The sequence below is a fragment of the Gossypium hirsutum genome, chromosome D01, assembly GCF_007990345.1.
Source record: "Gossypium hirsutum isolate 1008001.06 chromosome D01, Gossypium_hirsutum_v2.1, whole genome shotgun sequence".
Taxonomy (NCBI): domain Eukaryota; kingdom Viridiplantae; phylum Streptophyta; class Magnoliopsida; order Malvales; family Malvaceae; genus Gossypium; species Gossypium hirsutum.
In genome coordinates, this window is record NC_053437.1 from 30,018,550 (window position 1) to 30,034,855 (window position 16,306).

The window sequence follows — 16,306 nt, forward strand, 5'->3', positions numbered from 1 at the left end:
AATCATTGCTTGCTTGTTTATTTAAGCTTTGTAATCAACACAACTTTTTGTCATTTTGTTTAATTATTGTTTTTGACAGCAAAATCAAAGAGAAAGTCCTAATTCAGACTTTTCCTTTTCAGATTTCCAACCTTTAAACTTGGTGCGTTCTAAACAATAGTCCTGTTTTAGGCTCCTATATTACTTACAAACTTTTAGAGTAATATGCAAAACTTCCATTGTGAAAGTTTTATTAGTCCATTAATCATTATTCTAATGCAACATGCTTGCAAAAAGGGTCATAACAATGGATAAGAATAAAGTTGATTCTGAGCATAGCTCGAAAGAAATAAATTATCGAAAATAGTAAAGAAGAATAACAAAGAAATTGATTGGGAATATGTATCTTGAAAAAGAATGAAGTATTCCAAGAATAACAAATTCAATATAAATAGTATAAAAATTAGATGCCCTGGATATCGCAGCTTGAACTTCTCTGTACAAACTTTCTGAAGACCATTCTGAGTTTGACATGTGTTTAGGAGATCTACACTGCTTCGTCGATGCCCCAAGATGTCGCCTACCCTTTCCTGTTGATTCAGGTATAACAAGATTACCACATGCCCCAATCTGATCAAAATTTGAATTGCTCTGATCACCCCATGCCTCATTCTGATCAATATTTGAGCTGCCCTTTTCGGGTTTTCAACTCAAATCCCATTTGGTTTCAAGGCGCCCTTTGCAGGTTTTCACCTTGGCCTCTCCACTTCCTTTTCCATTTTTTCATTTTTCATTTTCATTTTCATTTTTCACTTTTTTTTGTTTTTGACTCAAAGTGCCCTTTGCGGGTTTTTACCTTGGTCCCTTCTCCTTCGTCAGGTAAAGTAATTATTTACTGAATCTGAGTTTATAGAATGTCACAATTTTTACCATCCATCCTACTCAAGATCAGAGCTCCTCCGAAAAAGGCATTTGGTGTCCATTTTCCTCTAAAATCATTTTGTGTAAGAATGATCTTTCTTAACATTAGGTTCCCCTTATAGAATTCTCTGAGGCGAATCTTTTAGTTGTAGGCTCGCGTCATTCACCTTTGATACATTTGACTGTGCTGCATAGCTTTTAGTCTCTTCTTTCTGATCAGATTGGATTCATTTTGCCTCATCCAACTCTTAGCTCAACTAACACCTGAAGAGAAAAGATTTCTACTGTAATGGGTAAAACTACCTCCATCCCTCAAACCAAAAAGAATGATGTTGCCCCAGTACAGATGTTTGAAAAGCAAGAAGGGAAAATGGTAATTTCTCATGCCAGTCCTTGAAAGCCTTAGTAATTTTTCCTTCAATTTTCTTGATATTCATCTCTAGGCAATTCGTTGACGAATCGTGGCGTCTGATTTCGACTTGATTACGAACCTCAGTTATCGTGCTATTGTTCAAGTTCAACGCATTATCCAATATAATTTTCTCTAGAATTCTATATTGGCATATGATGACATTGGCGCATGAAGCAACCTCTATCCTTTTGATGAAGTAATTAATGATTTCAAAAATGAAGTAATGCCCATTGGAAACCTTCGATGATGATGACGACCATGCCCCATTTTGCTCAAAATTTGAGTCGCCCTTTTCGGGTTTTCAACTCAAATTCACCTTTGGTCAAAACGCCCTTTGCGGGTTTTCGCTTCGGCCTCTCCTTTTCTTTTTCCTTTTTCCCCTCTTTTTCATTTTCATTTTTTGACTTTGACTTTGATTTTGATTTTTTCTTTTTGCTTTTGCTTTTGCTTTTGCTTTTGCTTTTGATTTTGATTTTTCTTCCCCCCCTTTTTTTTGAATTGGATCTAAACTCATAGGATTAGGCAAGTATTTGTTATCCCTTTCGAAGAATCTTATTTCCTTCGGAGAGCCTTTTGGGGCGCAACTACGACAGAGAACTTTGGATATTCCTCTTTAATCAGGATAAAATCCCACAACTTTGAAGAGATGGAAACTCGACTTCCAATAGGCAAAACTATGATGAGTCAACGAGAAAGGCATTGTCCCAGTAAAGAAATTTCATTGCATTGTTCATACTCTAAATCGTGTTGTTGTGCAGATTTCATTATCAGCGTTTAACCCGGGTATATCCTGGTATGATCATATGAAGACATCTTTGAACTCTAGAGGTAACTCAACAGGGTCCTGCTTCGTGGTCAGGTCCATTCTAATCTTCACCAAGCTCACGATTTCTAATGATTCCTTGTGAGATAGGATCTGTCTATCCTCTTGTTCTACCCTCCTCAACAAGTCCGGGGATAAGCTACGATCTATATTATTTCCAAAGTCATGAGATCCCTCTAAACATATGCCTCGCTCAAGAGGGAAATCTGAGTCTGTAGTAGTGTCATTCATGTAATTGATATCTTGGGACCCATAATAAGTACCAAAGAATATACAAAAAAATGTGTAAATTCATTAATAATTATTTGTACAATATGATTATGAATGAATAATACTTTGGAAGAAAATCTAAAAGAATGAAAGAATGAAAATATTGGCTCAGCAATAATTGCAAAGATGTATTTATTAGAATAATGACGTTCAGACATTAGCCTATCTCACAAAGGAATTTCTATCATTTTAGGCTAAAAATAACAAAAATGTTCTAAACATTACTCTAAAAAGCTTTAGAAACTATAGGGTTTTCTTCCGCAGTCAAATTGCTTAGAACACTCCCAAGTTTATAATGGCGGATATCTAACAAGGTCCATTTTCCTTTGTGTCTTCATATATGTCATTGATGTGAACAATTCCCAATATTGTGTGTATGTTTTTCTCCTCTTTAATTTCCTCACAGAGCTTCATCTCTTTGTTGTCCATCATGCCCTGAACCAAGGCCTTGAATCTCACACTCTCTTGGGTCTCGTACCCCTTCTCGTGATGGAACTCACAATGGTTCATTGTCTTTCCTTGGTTTCCTCCTGAATCAGAAATAACTAATCCCCTTCCTGCCTTCATGTCTACCTCATTATCAATATGATTGGGTAGTGGATTTTCTGCGCTAGACAAGTCATCAAATCTGACAACACCCATGTTAATGAGTCTTTCAACCAATTTCTTGAAGGCAGTGCAATTCTCTATTGAATGCCCCGTAATTCTCGCATGGTAGTCGCATTGTGCGTTCGCATAACCATTTGGGATACGGAGATTACATGGGTTTTAAGTAGAAGGGGGACACCACATGTGCATCAAATAAGCTTCGGTATAACTCACTATATGACATCGGTATAGGCATGAACTAAAGCCTTTCTGTATTTGTCTTTGTGTAAGATTCTTGCTTTAAAGGACTTTGATGTCTGGTGGTTTTTGTCTTTGGCCTGGCCACAGTGATTGGTTTTGAGTGGCCCTTGTTATATCTGCCTGTATTATCTCATTTATTCCCCTTCTTCATTGGGGCCTTTGTAGTATCTGGGTACTCCACCCTCGAATGTTTTATTTCTGCTGGGTTATCAAGAGCAACAAGAAAATTGTTCCTCAAGTTGGATCCTAGGCCCGTCAAGCAATTCACTGGTGTCGATGTACCAGTCTGATAATGTTGGGATTTGATAGTAAAGAGTGCCCCTTGTGAACGCCTATTTGGTTGGACCTGGGCACTTGTCGAAGTACAATCTAGGAAATCAGCAAAATCCTCATTACCAACCCTAGAGTGGTCCATTAGGTCCTTCCTTTTTTTTAACTCTTCAGCTAGCAATCGGTTGAACTAGCTCATCATAGTTCTCTGTAATTCTAACATCTGGTCTCTTATTTCTTGTTGAAATTTAGTCAATTGCTCCTGCATCTATATCTGCATTCGCTCTAATCTTTCCAACCTTTGTTCAATTTCTCTCGTCCTTGCTTGGATACCGTAAGGGTGTTGGTGTTCCCCAATTAACTGAAATAAATTTACTCAATTAGACTCTTTCAATGGATTTTAATGCATATGATGTCATGTAATGCAAATGCATGAAATGAATGCCTAAAGAGACGTTGATTCTGATTCAATTACATTTAGGAAACTTTACTAGAAAGCAAATTCCTTTACATAAAGTTAATGCATGTACGGCCTCGCTCTTATATTCCAAGAGACAACATCTATCTTTTTCTTCATCCGCATGTTTGAGATAATCTCGCCAATTTCCAATAGATGCCACTGCTAGTTTCTTTTCTTGATCTTGGTCGCGGTCCATCATCTGCCCATCTTCATAGGGCTCGTCAGCTTCTTTACGGGAGTTGGAACGTCGAAGGCTCTTAGACAATCGCCTTAAATCCTCAGGCCACAAAGTAAGGTCACGAACTCTTCCATCTCCTATCTTGTGTTTCTCAGAATATATTCAGGCAGTCGTATTATTTTCCACTTTATCAAGGAATTCGTATTCCATGACAAGATTTCTAATTTAGTAATCGGACTTGAATCAATATCTCTTTCCTAAGATGCAAATGCAATGCAATCATAATCAAAACACAACAAGAGGGGTTAGTACAAAACAGAATTAAACAAGGAAAACCTAATCGGGTAAGCACTAGGGGTTTGAAGTGGCTCTACCTAGGATGGGTTCCTAAGGTCTTCTACATGCGGTTTCGCCCTAAAGTCAAGGTACCTGAACTAGAAGATTCCTCGATCTTCACCCATTATAGGCTCATACAGACTGAGTTATGTTCAGGGGAATACATTTCCCTATGGCTGCACGGAGATGAAAATCTTACGAAAACATAGGTACAGATGTATTCCAAACGTGATTCACTATCCTGCACGGAGGTGAAAACCTCACGAATGAGTAGCTTCTCACTCCCATTTAAAAAGGGTAAGACCAAAAGTCTTTATGCAATATGATGCCAAGGTATAAAAACATAATTTACAATAATCATACAAACATATGCAAAAAGAGGATCGTAATTTTTAAAATCAATTTTCAATTTTCGACAATAAGATAAAAAAACAATCAATTTTACGACTTGACTCTCTTGGTGTCCCTAGTGGAGTCGCCAAGCTGTCAATACCATTTTTAAAATTTGAAAAAAAATGGGGATCGACTTTTTAAAATGGAGTCGCCACCAATCCTTTATTGGGGTGTGATCAGCTCACCTAAAAAACGATCTTGGTCTACGAGATTTGAGAAAACAGGTTCGGGAGTCGGTTACGCACGAGGAAGGGTTAGAACCCTCGTAACGCCCAAGATTGGTACCGAATCGATTGTTTAATGTCTTAATGTCAAAATTTTAAAAATATTTAAAATATAATCCTTTTATTTTGAATAAAACGAATTGGATGATAAGGCTCGCTTATTTCAAAGAAATAAATTGTCACACTCAATAAGTTAGAGTGCAACATTTTAAATCCTCAAAATTAGGTTTATCTCTTGACCTTTAAAACCTATGCGCTTTGAGAAGGATATCTGATTGGTTGGGTCAAATGGGAAAATCAAAACCCAATAAGTTAGGGTTCGATTTCACAAAATTCCTAAATATCGAATATCGCCTTTATTTTAAAATCGAGATAACAAGATGTCCTATCCAGTAAGTTAGGATCCAACATCTTGAAATCTCACATGCTTTATTTTGAAATTGTATGGTTTTAACAAAAAAACACTTGACTATCTAAATTCATCGAGAAGAATCGAAGCCCAGTAAGTTAGGGCATAATTCTCCTGAGGATCGTGAACACCGAGTATTCTAATATCTAGGAAAAGGATTTCAAATTTTAAACCACATTAAACACAATCTTTTGAGCGAATAAAGAGTAGTGGAATAATGTACAATACTAAGCGATGATTTGTAAACAACAATGCATTCTAATGAACTACGAATAATTAGCAAATACCAATAAGTAATACAATACACTCCAGAGCAATAATCTCATATCCTATATTATATTAACATTCAAAGGCTAATGACTCTTAAGTCAATCAAAACATCAAATAAATTAACATTCATAAAATTGTACAAGTTTTTAAAATAACCTAAGAAGTATTATAATTAAAATAAATTTAACAGAAATAATATATACATATATGAAAATTTGAAATAACTCAAAATCATAGTTAAAAATAAATAAATACCAAATGAAATAATGGTATTCAAATAAATTTGAAAGTAAATATTATAATAGAAGAAGATAATATACATCTATTAATTTAAATAAGTAATATCTGTGAAAAAAATCAAAATGGATAATAACATATAATAATATATAAAAAGATAAAATAAGTGAAATATAACCAAGTAGGTTTTTTTAAAATGAAATAAATTACATATATGAAAGGAAAATGTTGGTTTAAAAACATATAAATACATTTAAAAGACAACTTTAAGATCAATAATTATAATAATAAGAAATCAATTATATGTATGTGAGATAAAAAATAATTTTAATAAAAGATATATATAGATAAAAATATTATACAGGAATGGCTTTTAAGAAGTATAAATATATGAACATATTTAAAAGAAAGCTAAGAAAGCTTAACATTAATAATTAATAAATCAATAATATATAGACTAAACATAATTTAATATAAATAATATTACATAAAATGTTTAAAAATGAAACAAAGAAAAATATAAATATATATATACGAACATATCAAAATTACATAAAAAATATATATAAAAATATGTTAAATTTAGATAATAGTAATAATACATAGTAAATAATAATACATGTGAAATTTAGAATAATAATATAAGAGAAAAAAAAAGTCATTAAATTAAATTTAAGGTTGAATGTATAAAAATAAAACAATACACGTTTAAAGAAAGAAAAATAAATAAAAATAAAAACATTAAGGTGAACTAATAAGGATTAAATTAGAAATTACACAGAATTAAAGGGAAAATATCAAAAATAGAAAAAAATAGCTCGTCCAAGCATGACGTGCGGATAACATGGGGACCAAATGGGAAATATTTCCCGTGCCCCAAAACGCAGCGTCTTTGCGCGGACCAAATTGGAATGAACAGAAAAATGCATGGCCAAATTTAGACGAAATATAAAGATTTATTTGAATGCATCATGAAAAGTAAGGGACTAAGTGCGCGAATAACCAAATTTAAGAAAAACGCGCGGATCTGAGATTGGATCGGGTTAGGTAATCGGGTCATAGGCCTTAAACGGCGTCGTTTGGAATTTCTATTTAAACCAAATTTTCTTAAAAAAACATTTGACAGCTCTTGAAATAATAAAAAAAAAAACTGAGGCTTCTCTGCTAGGGTTTCGGCCTTAGCTCTTTACACCGCTCCTCCGCTGCAATTCCACCGTGAACGGTGGTCAGAGCCTCACTACAAAGAGCTTTTCGGCTCCTTTTCGTGCAGATCCGAGGGCTTCTCCAAGTAAGACCTCTAACTCCCTCCTTTTTTCTTTTATTTGCTCTATATATATACTTATATATGAGGTTAATAAGAAACAGAAAAAGAAAGAAAAGCCATCGGAGAAGAAAATAGAACGGAAGAAAAAGAAAACCTTCTTTTTTGTATTGATTTTCTGCGTATATTTGATACCGTATGCGTGAGGGTTCTCCTCCTTTTTTACAAATACTGAAAAATGGCTTTTATATAGCCGAATCGAAAAGAAAAGAGAAAAAATAAATCAAAATACATCTATTTTTCTCTGCCCTCTTTTCCTATTTTCTTTTTTGTTGCTCTTTTTTGTTTTATATTCCTTTTGCTGCTTGTTTGTTTGACCTTTGCAGGTGCATGGAGTGTACGGAGGCGCGTGTGGGGAGCGGCTCGGGGCGTGGTTTGGTTACTGCGGCGTTGGGAGCTGAATGTTGCTAGGGTTCTTTGCTCCAGTTTTGCGTTTTGGGCTCATTGGGCTAAAGGTTTTTTAGGCTTGTGGGTTTGATGTAATTTGGGTTATCAGGCTTAATGTATTTAGGTAATTTAGGTTAGATTAATTGGGCTATCAGTTTGTAAATGGACTATTTTATGGGACATTTATTCTATTTATTTGGTTTTTGCAATGTATGTTGGCCGGGCATAAATTGGGTATTACAACTTCAATTTTATATAGTCTTGATTGCATTCCCCTATTGTTGTTATGGCCTTTATTGGTTGCAGCTTGATCAAGTAGTTAGTCCTTTCATAACTCTTCAAACGGTTGTTGCTTTGCTTTCTCACAATCTTAAATTGTTTACAAAGAGTTTATTGTTTAGTTGCCTTAATTTTGAACCCTTATTCAAGATGTCATGTTGTTAAGTCGTGCTTGAAAGAAAATTAAAGCTAGTCGCCTTTGAGGACTCATCATCAGTTATGTCATTGAGGATATAAATTCTCAAGCAAGAAACTTAGCCTCGACCTAGCTTATTACATATCATAAAATCATGATATGACATTTAGCTTTTACTTAATTTCAAGTGTTTGGGTCTCTCAAAGTTGGTGAAGAATCAAAGGAAGAAGTAGGTTAGGAGCTTGAGATATTTAATTCACTACACCAAAACAGGCTTTTAGCGGCGTTTTTAGCGGCGTTTGGATAAAAAACACCGCTAAAGATTGATCATTAGCGGCGCTTTATGGAAACGCCGCTGAAAATAAGAATTAGCGGCGTTTTCCAGAAAGCGTCGCAAAAAACCTAAGCCCAACGACGCCGTTTACCCAGCTTTCAGAGATTTAGCGATGCTTTTAAGAAAGCGCCGTAAAAAAACCTAAGCCAAACGACGCCATTTTCTAAGCTTTCGATGATTTAGTGTCGCTTTCTAAAAAACGCCACTAACGCTCAGGGATTTAGCGGCGTTTTTTAGGAAACGCCGCTAATGCTCAGGGTATTAGCGGCGTTTTTTGGGAAAGCGCCGCAAAAAAAACTAAGCCCAACGGCACCGTTTTCTGAGCTTTCGTGGATTTAGCAGCGTTTTTAAGAAAGCGCCGCTAATGCTCAGGGCTTTAGTGGCGTTTTTGGGAAAGCGCCGCAAAAAAACTAAGCCCAACGACGCTATTTTCTGAACTTTCGGGGATTTAGCGGCGTTTTTAAGAAAGCGCCGCTAATGCTCAGGGCTTTAGCGGCTTTTTTGAGAAAGCGCCGCAAAAAAAAAACTAAGCCCAACGGCGGCGTTTTCTGAGCTTTCGGGGATTTAGCGGCGTTTTTAAGAAAGCGCCGCTAATGCTCAGGGCTTTAGCGACATTTTTGGGAAAGCGTCGCAAAAAAAAACCCAACGACGCCGTTTTCTGAGCTTTCGGGGATTTAGCGGCATTTTTAAGAAAGCGCCGCTAATGCTCAGGGCTTTAGCGGCGTTTTTGGGAAAGCGCCGCAAAAAAAACTAAACCCAACGACGCCGTTTTCTGAGCTTTCGGGGATTTAGCGGCGTTTCTACAAAAGCACCGCTAATACTCAGGGATTTAAAATAATTTAAAATATTTGTTAAAAATGGAAAAATTAAAATACTATTATTTAAAATAGTTTTAAAGTTTTTTGGATACATTACTGATTTTTTTAGCTTATATATTAAATAATTTCTTATATAATCGTAAAAGAGATAGTATTAATTTAAAAATATTGAATTAATTATCACTATAGTATATAGTTTAGAGTTCAAGGAGTAGGCCGGGGTATGGATTTAGGGTTTGTGAATTAAGATTTAGGGGTTAAGTGTTATGCTTTAGAGGTTAGGGAGATTTATGGGTTAGGGGATTTAAGGGTTAGGGTTTAGGGATCTGGGGTTTAAGGTTTTAACAGTTAGGTTAGGGATTTGGGGTTTAAGATTTTAACACGTCCCCTGGTATCACGCTGACGTGGACGCGATTTTGGGGAAAATGACCCATTTCAGAGATTTATGGGTTAGGGGATTTAGGCGGTTTGCCGCAGTTTTCGTCGAAAAAAGATCCTTATTTGCCTCTAAATTTTGATTTTTTCGGTTTGAAATTGAATTTTGAAACATTCAAATCATTATTTTCCTTATTTATTTGAAGTAAACACCGAATTATTTTTACAGAATTGTCGTATTACTTTTCTGATTTGACACGTGTATGGAATAGGTCCGATAAATCATTAGAACGTAAGTAATATAATTAAGATAATAACAATATTTTTATAACATATTAAGATAATATGTCAATTAAATTTCTTACTTATTATCTCACAAAAACACCTAATTATTAAATAAAATAACAAAATATTTTCTGTAAATTCCATTGAAATTTCGAAAGCCGAATGTTGAAACAGGATGGTGATTCATTTATATAGGACTGAAATTTAACAATTTCAAAATATATATATATTTAAAATGTTTAGATAAGATATATTTTTATTTGAATTTACCAGTAATTTATAATATTAACATTAAATCTTTTCTTTTTTTAAATAATTTAAATTTTATTCTTATAGTATTTAAATAATTAGGGATTTTGGATTATAAATTATATAATAATTAAATATAAAATTATAAAAAAATAAACCATTAGTGCCGCAAAAGGTAAGCAATAGCGGCGTTGGACAAAAAAAACACCGCAAATATGTGTTAAATTTTTTCAAAACATGCCGTTTCACTACAAAAATTTAATTTTTTTAGCAGCGTTTTTAGATCCATAATCTATTGTAAGGAAAAGAGGGGAAAGATATTTCAACAAAAATAATTAAAATTAAAACAACGAACGAAATCCCTAGAAGCCTAAAGAAAATGGGGGAAAGAAATCCCTAGAAGCTTAGAAGCCGATGGAATTCGTGACGGACCCAGACGACCAAGGTTCAGCCATGGCAGTCGACGATGTTGACACACCGGAGATCTTCGGCGAAGGCGTCATCGTTCCTTTGACATTTAAAATCAATGCTTGGAATTCAACCTTTCTTTCCTGCTTGGAATTTGATATTATTAGTAAGGCAAATGAATAAGTAAATATAAAAATTTTGCTCCTAAATCGTCTCTTTTGAATCTGTGCTTCATTTTCGTTGTTTCTCCGTCTGCTTATCCACGTCCAAGAAGTGAGCCACCTCTTCTCTTTCTACAAGATTTCAGTTCCTTTTTCTGTATATATATACATTTTTTTTTCATTTTTGCTGCCATTGAAAAATTTGGCTACCTTAAGTGTATAAATCTGTATCTGGGCTTGTCCAAGTTTCTCCTAGAACCGTTAGTTCTGTTTCAACTATTATCTGAATTTTTATTTTTTGCATTATTTTGCTCACGGGCCTTGTCATTCCCTATCTTGTTCATTCAGTTTGTTTTTCTTTACTTGTATATGTTTAAAAAGCACTATTGGCTGAATGGCGGAGAGTGCCGTAATTTAAATTTTAAACTAAAGTCATTTCGCTTGGATTTGTTGTTTTACAAGTCCAAAAAGCTAGATTTTTGCGGGGAAACTATTTCATATAAACTTAACCCAACTTCTTGTGGGAATTGTAAATACTGATTCCATGTTGGTTTGGTGTAGGCAATTGTTGTCAGATATTCTTTGTGGTTATAATACTTGTGGCCATGCCTGGTACAAAGAAGGTTGCTTTACATTTTTCTGCCTGCTATAGGTTTCTTTAATTCTAGTAGTTCAGGGTTTTCTTTTTCTTTTTTTTTTAATTGTTTTTCTTTTTGTTTGTTAAAATTTTTGAGGTGTGTGCTATGAAATGTTGTCTACATTGAATAATTTTGTTTCTTTAGAAGAATATTTCTCTTCTTGAATATATACTAGTATTAATCTTAGTCAGTACATTTTCTACTGTGATATCTAATTTTCTGTTGGATTTTTATGCAATTAAATTGATTGTTTATTAAAACCTTTAGTTGTACTAACTTGTATTAAGGTTTTTAATCTTTTATATAACTATGGATATATTTATTAACCTTTAGACTTTCTTGTTGACCTTCCTGTTTCTTATATAGTTTTTTGGTAAAATGTCAAGAAAGCTTGTGTTCTGGTTTTCGGTTATTCTATTGTGTATAATTTTTTTCAAGATATGGTGAATTTTCTTATTGGATTTTCCCCTTTACCAGAATTCTGATTGCAGTCACATTGGCTATGCATTCAACAAGTTGATGAAGCAAATTGGACATCCGGGTGAGTTTGAACTGCCAGATTGCTTTAATAAGTGGAAAGACACGCCGTACACCGTTATAAGGCGCAGTATTCTTTTCACATAAGTTTGTAATTGTTCTTCCTCCACAATTTATGTTTATCATTAAATGGCCCATTTCATGCACTACGACCTTTATCTTGTACTTTTCATCTTGTTTTTCTAAGAGATATGACTTTACTTTGAGCTTAAATGTCAGTTTGTTTTTTATTTTGTTGGTTTAAGAACTTAAGACATATCCAAAGAGGATTAAAAGGCGCCTGGAGGATGATGGAATTTTCTGTTCTTGCACATCATCATCACCTGGTTCTTCTGTGTGTGGCAGAGATTGCCACTGTGGGTAAGATTTGTCTCAGTTTATCAGAATTCATGATTGAACTACATTATAAATGATAGTTTTTGGATTTTAAAGCATGAACGTATTACATTTTTCTGGAAATAGTATGGAGTTGTGTATGTAACTTTGTTGCTTCGCAGGATGCTACTGTCTAGTTGCTCTTCTGGCTGCAGTTGTGGGAGTTCATGCCTCAATAAACCATTCCAACACAGACCTGTCAAAAAACTGAAATTGATTAAGGTATAGTTTGATTTTTTATGTTGTCTTGATTGATTTTGCTGAAGCTTTTGTCAGAACCATGTCTAAAGGGAATAAATATTCTTTTCTTTATTGCTGAAACCTTTTAAGATCTGTATACTGGAAGGAGTCAATGTCTTCCAAAATAACAGCTAACCTTGCGTATTTAATCAATTTTTGGGGGAAGAATATAACATGGATTTGTTGGCATGACACTGTTAATAAAAGTTCTTGTGTCCATGTGCCTAGAGACAATTTGTGCATTTTGTTGGAAACCGGTCACTCTCAATTGTAGTTTGTTGTTTGTACACTTTGAAATGTGAAGTTAAATGGGATAATATTTGTAGACCGAGAAATGTGGAGAGGGCATTGTAGCTGATGAAGATATCAAGCATGGAGAGTTTGTAGCTGAAGTTTTAAATCGACCCTTTACCATATAAAATGCTGAAGCCACTGGTATTCGTTGCTTTGACATTTTTAGTCTTAGTACAATCTAACAAATTTAGCCTTTGACATTTAAAATCAATGCTTGCTGATTTTATTTATTGATCTTCTACCCCTTGTACCTGGATCCGACCTGACCTGAATTGTTCCTTGTGTTCTTTTTCTGCTTTCTCAGCAGGGAGATCCCATTCTGGAGACAAAGAAGAACACAAAAGATCAAAGGTAATTTTATTTCAATTTGATCCGTTTTTCTTGGTTAAATTTTCTGTGTTTTTTTATTTGTAATTTGTTATGTTTTCTGGGTTTTGCTTATAATGTCTGCATTAATATTCATTTCACATTTTTGTTTTTCCCCTTTGTAAAGATATTTGCTTTTGTTTCTTCTTCCCATCACATTCAAAGTTCTAAACTAATTTTTCCCCTGTAATTTCATTTTGAGATTCAAAGTTTCTTTTTTTTTTAATTTTTTATTAACAGCATTGACTTTTAATATTTATTTTGATGGTTTTTTTGGGCGAGGTGTTGGGGCGGGCGGGTAAGCACATTTGCTTTTGAACATAAGATTGATTCTGCCTGTATTATGTATTTGCCAAATTCCAGTTTTTGATTCAAAGTTTGTATGTGTTTCTTACCATTTTCTACGAAATAAAAAATATGTTATTAATATTGTCTTTGTTAAGTCTTTTTCACATAATTTTGTTTGAAGTTTGAACATTGTTTTGCTCCTTTTCATTATGGAAAAACAAATCTTTTTTCCAATTTAGTCTTTGTTTTTAATTATTTTATATAATTAAATTACTCAAAGTTTATTTCCCTTTTTTTGATCCAAACTTTTCTTTTGTACAAAATTACTCTCTTTCTTAACTTTTTATATTATATATATGTTTTATAAGATTAGCTTTAGGTCTTAGTTTTCACTTTCACATTGAGTTATTTGAGCATTTTTCATATTTCTTTCTAATGTGGGACAGATTTCATTTTCTTAAAAAGAAAAAATTATATTGTTTTTGTTGCCTCAATCCTCTTTATTTGTCTCTTTAACCTCGTTGGATATGGAGTCTATGTTGTCTTTTCTTTTCAGTTTTTCCATTTTAGATTTATAGTTAAACTTCAAAGTGGTTCTGCTTCAAGTTAAAACAGTGGGGATTTTTACATTGATCATCTTAAGTTTTCAGAAAATATTTTTCCTGTTGATTTGGATTTTTTAAGGTTATTTTTGTTTTTCCTTCCTAAAATGCTTTTTTTTTTGGATGATATAATGAATATGCCAGGATTAAGCTTTAGAAATCCATGATTAACTGAGGACTTTATATTGGTCCTCGGTTCAGTTGTTTAAAATCTATATATATTTTTTATAATATGCTATGTTATTCAGACTTGGATATGTCCTTGGAGGATCATATCCCGGTACCTTTGTTTGCATATGTGCTGGACACGGGTGCTTTAAATAAAATGAAGAGTGCTTGCTGTTCTTTAATATCTCTTATTATCTTAAAAGTTCTGTTTATCTTGGTAAACTTAATTTTGCAGCTGCTACTGGATTTTTTGAGCTTCTCTGCTTCTAGCTTTTCATCTATGGCCAGATTCTCAGTTGTGACTGATAAGGTCTCAATGGAGGTTGTTGAAGAATTCATTCTAGAACAGTTGAATCTGACAAAAGGCACAATATCTGAAATTAAGGTACCTAATTCTTTTTTTTCCTTCTTAGCCATTAATCATTATTGAGTGTTGACATGGGGGATCTATGCTACTATATCTATGTTACTCTTAACTCATCATTTTTTCTGAAGTGCTCATGTTTGACACTTTTGTTTGATGCATATTTGGACATGGATACATGAACATGATCCTCCAAATATATTAAAATCCTTAAAAAGGTTGATCATACCTATGTGGGATATATACCTTATCTGAAAAGAAAGGTATCATTATTGAGTGTTGACATGGGGGATCTATGCTACTATATCTATGTTACTCTTAACTCATCATTTTTTCTGAAGTGCTCATGTTTGACACTTTTGTTTGATGCATATTTGGACATGGATACATGAACATGATCCTCCAAATATATTAAAATCCTTAAAAAGGTTGATCATACCTATGTGGGATATATACCTTATCTGAAAAGAAAGGTTATGCCTTTTTAAAAACTTGTTTAATACATTATATAAATGTCTTCTTAAAAGTTTGTTAGGGCTGAAGCATGCATTAGTCTACTATAATTTGCTGCACAAATGGAAATTAGCTAGGTGTCCACTGCACAACCTTCAATTAGACTTTACATAAAAAAATCATTATTGAAGGCAAACTGCCTGGCTTGCTGCTAAATGATTAGTTACAAACTACCTTCATTTCTCCCAAAAAGATCTGCCGAAATATGTTTCATCTAACAAGATTTTGATTGACATCACATTCATTTGACAGGATAATTTGGAAACCCTGTTGCAAAAGGACATTCAGGCTGATCTAGTCTGTTGCAGCATTTGCAGGTATTTTGTGTAGTTTAAGTTGTGAACATTGGGTTTTGATTTGTCATGTGAACAAATATGATGAATCTGAAATGCATTTCTATTCTTCTATTTGCAGTTAAGATTTGAAACTAAAGACAAAGCAAGGAGACTTCTAAGTAATGTGTCATTTTTGTTTAAACCAGGGGGTTATTTTTTCGGTATTACTCCTGAAAAAGTGATTGCCAAAAACTGTTGTTTCTGGATTTGTGTATTTTCCTTTTTTTTTCTTGTGGTTACTGCTACACCTGTTTCTGGGAGTTGATTGTGTAAACATTTTAGTGTGCTTTAGTTACTGTAAGAATATTTTTAACATTGTTAATTTTAATATTATTGTAAGAATATTTTGAATTATAATTCAGTTATCAATTTATATCATATATCTTTCATTGAATTTGAAGTATCATTTAAATTTGCCATTTTTGGTTAGATTTTATGTTAAAAGGATTTGTATATGGATGTTACAAATTTGTCACAATTAGTGGCGTTTTTTCATAAACGCCGCTAAAGAACGTATTTTTAGCGGCGTTTGTGATAAAAGTGCCGCTAAAGGTCATGTTCTTTAGCGGCGTTTGTGTGTAAAGTGCCGCTAAAGGTCATGTTCTTTAGCGACGTTTATGGGTAAAGTACTGCTAAAGATCATGTTCTTTAGTGGCATTTGTGAGTAAAGTGCCGCTAAAGATCATGTTCTTTAGCGGCGTTTGTGGGTAAAGCGCTGTTAAAGATCATGTTCTTTAGCGGCGTTTAACGCCGCAAAAGTTAGCGACGTTATCAATAGCGGCATTTTTTGCAGCGCTATACT

General features: G+C 33.8%; 1 protein-coding gene across 5 annotated transcripts; it reads left to right on the forward strand.

Moving 5' to 3' along the window:
- Positions 1 to 10,459: 10,459 nt before the first annotated feature.
- Positions 10,460 to 15,858, forward strand: LOC107922636 (histone-lysine N-methyltransferase ASHH3). Of its 5 annotated transcripts, none has more exons than XR_005908882.1 (9): positions 10,460 to 10,789; positions 11,346 to 11,407; positions 11,900 to 11,963; positions 12,205 to 12,319; positions 12,457 to 12,556; positions 13,173 to 13,219; positions 14,581 to 14,677; positions 15,406 to 15,486; positions 15,584 to 15,858. XR_005908882.1 is itself a non-coding variant. In XM_041086259.1 (9 exons), the coding sequence occupies exons 1-9, from the start codon at positions 10,630 to 10,632 to the stop codon at positions 15,585 to 15,587; spliced, it is 714 nt and encodes a 237-aa protein (XP_040942193.1). In that variant the 5' UTR covers positions 10,460 to 10,629; the 3' UTR covers positions 15,588 to 15,858. The 5 variants fall into 5 exon arrangements, 4 of the variants coding, with proteins under 4 accessions (XP_040942193.1, XP_040942194.1, XP_040942195.1 ...); XM_041086259.1 differs by having other exon boundaries at positions 15,422 to 15,486; XM_041086262.1 differs by having other exon boundaries at positions 10,555 to 10,896; positions 15,422 to 15,486.
- The last annotated feature ends 448 nt before the right edge of the window (positions 15,859 to 16,306 follow it).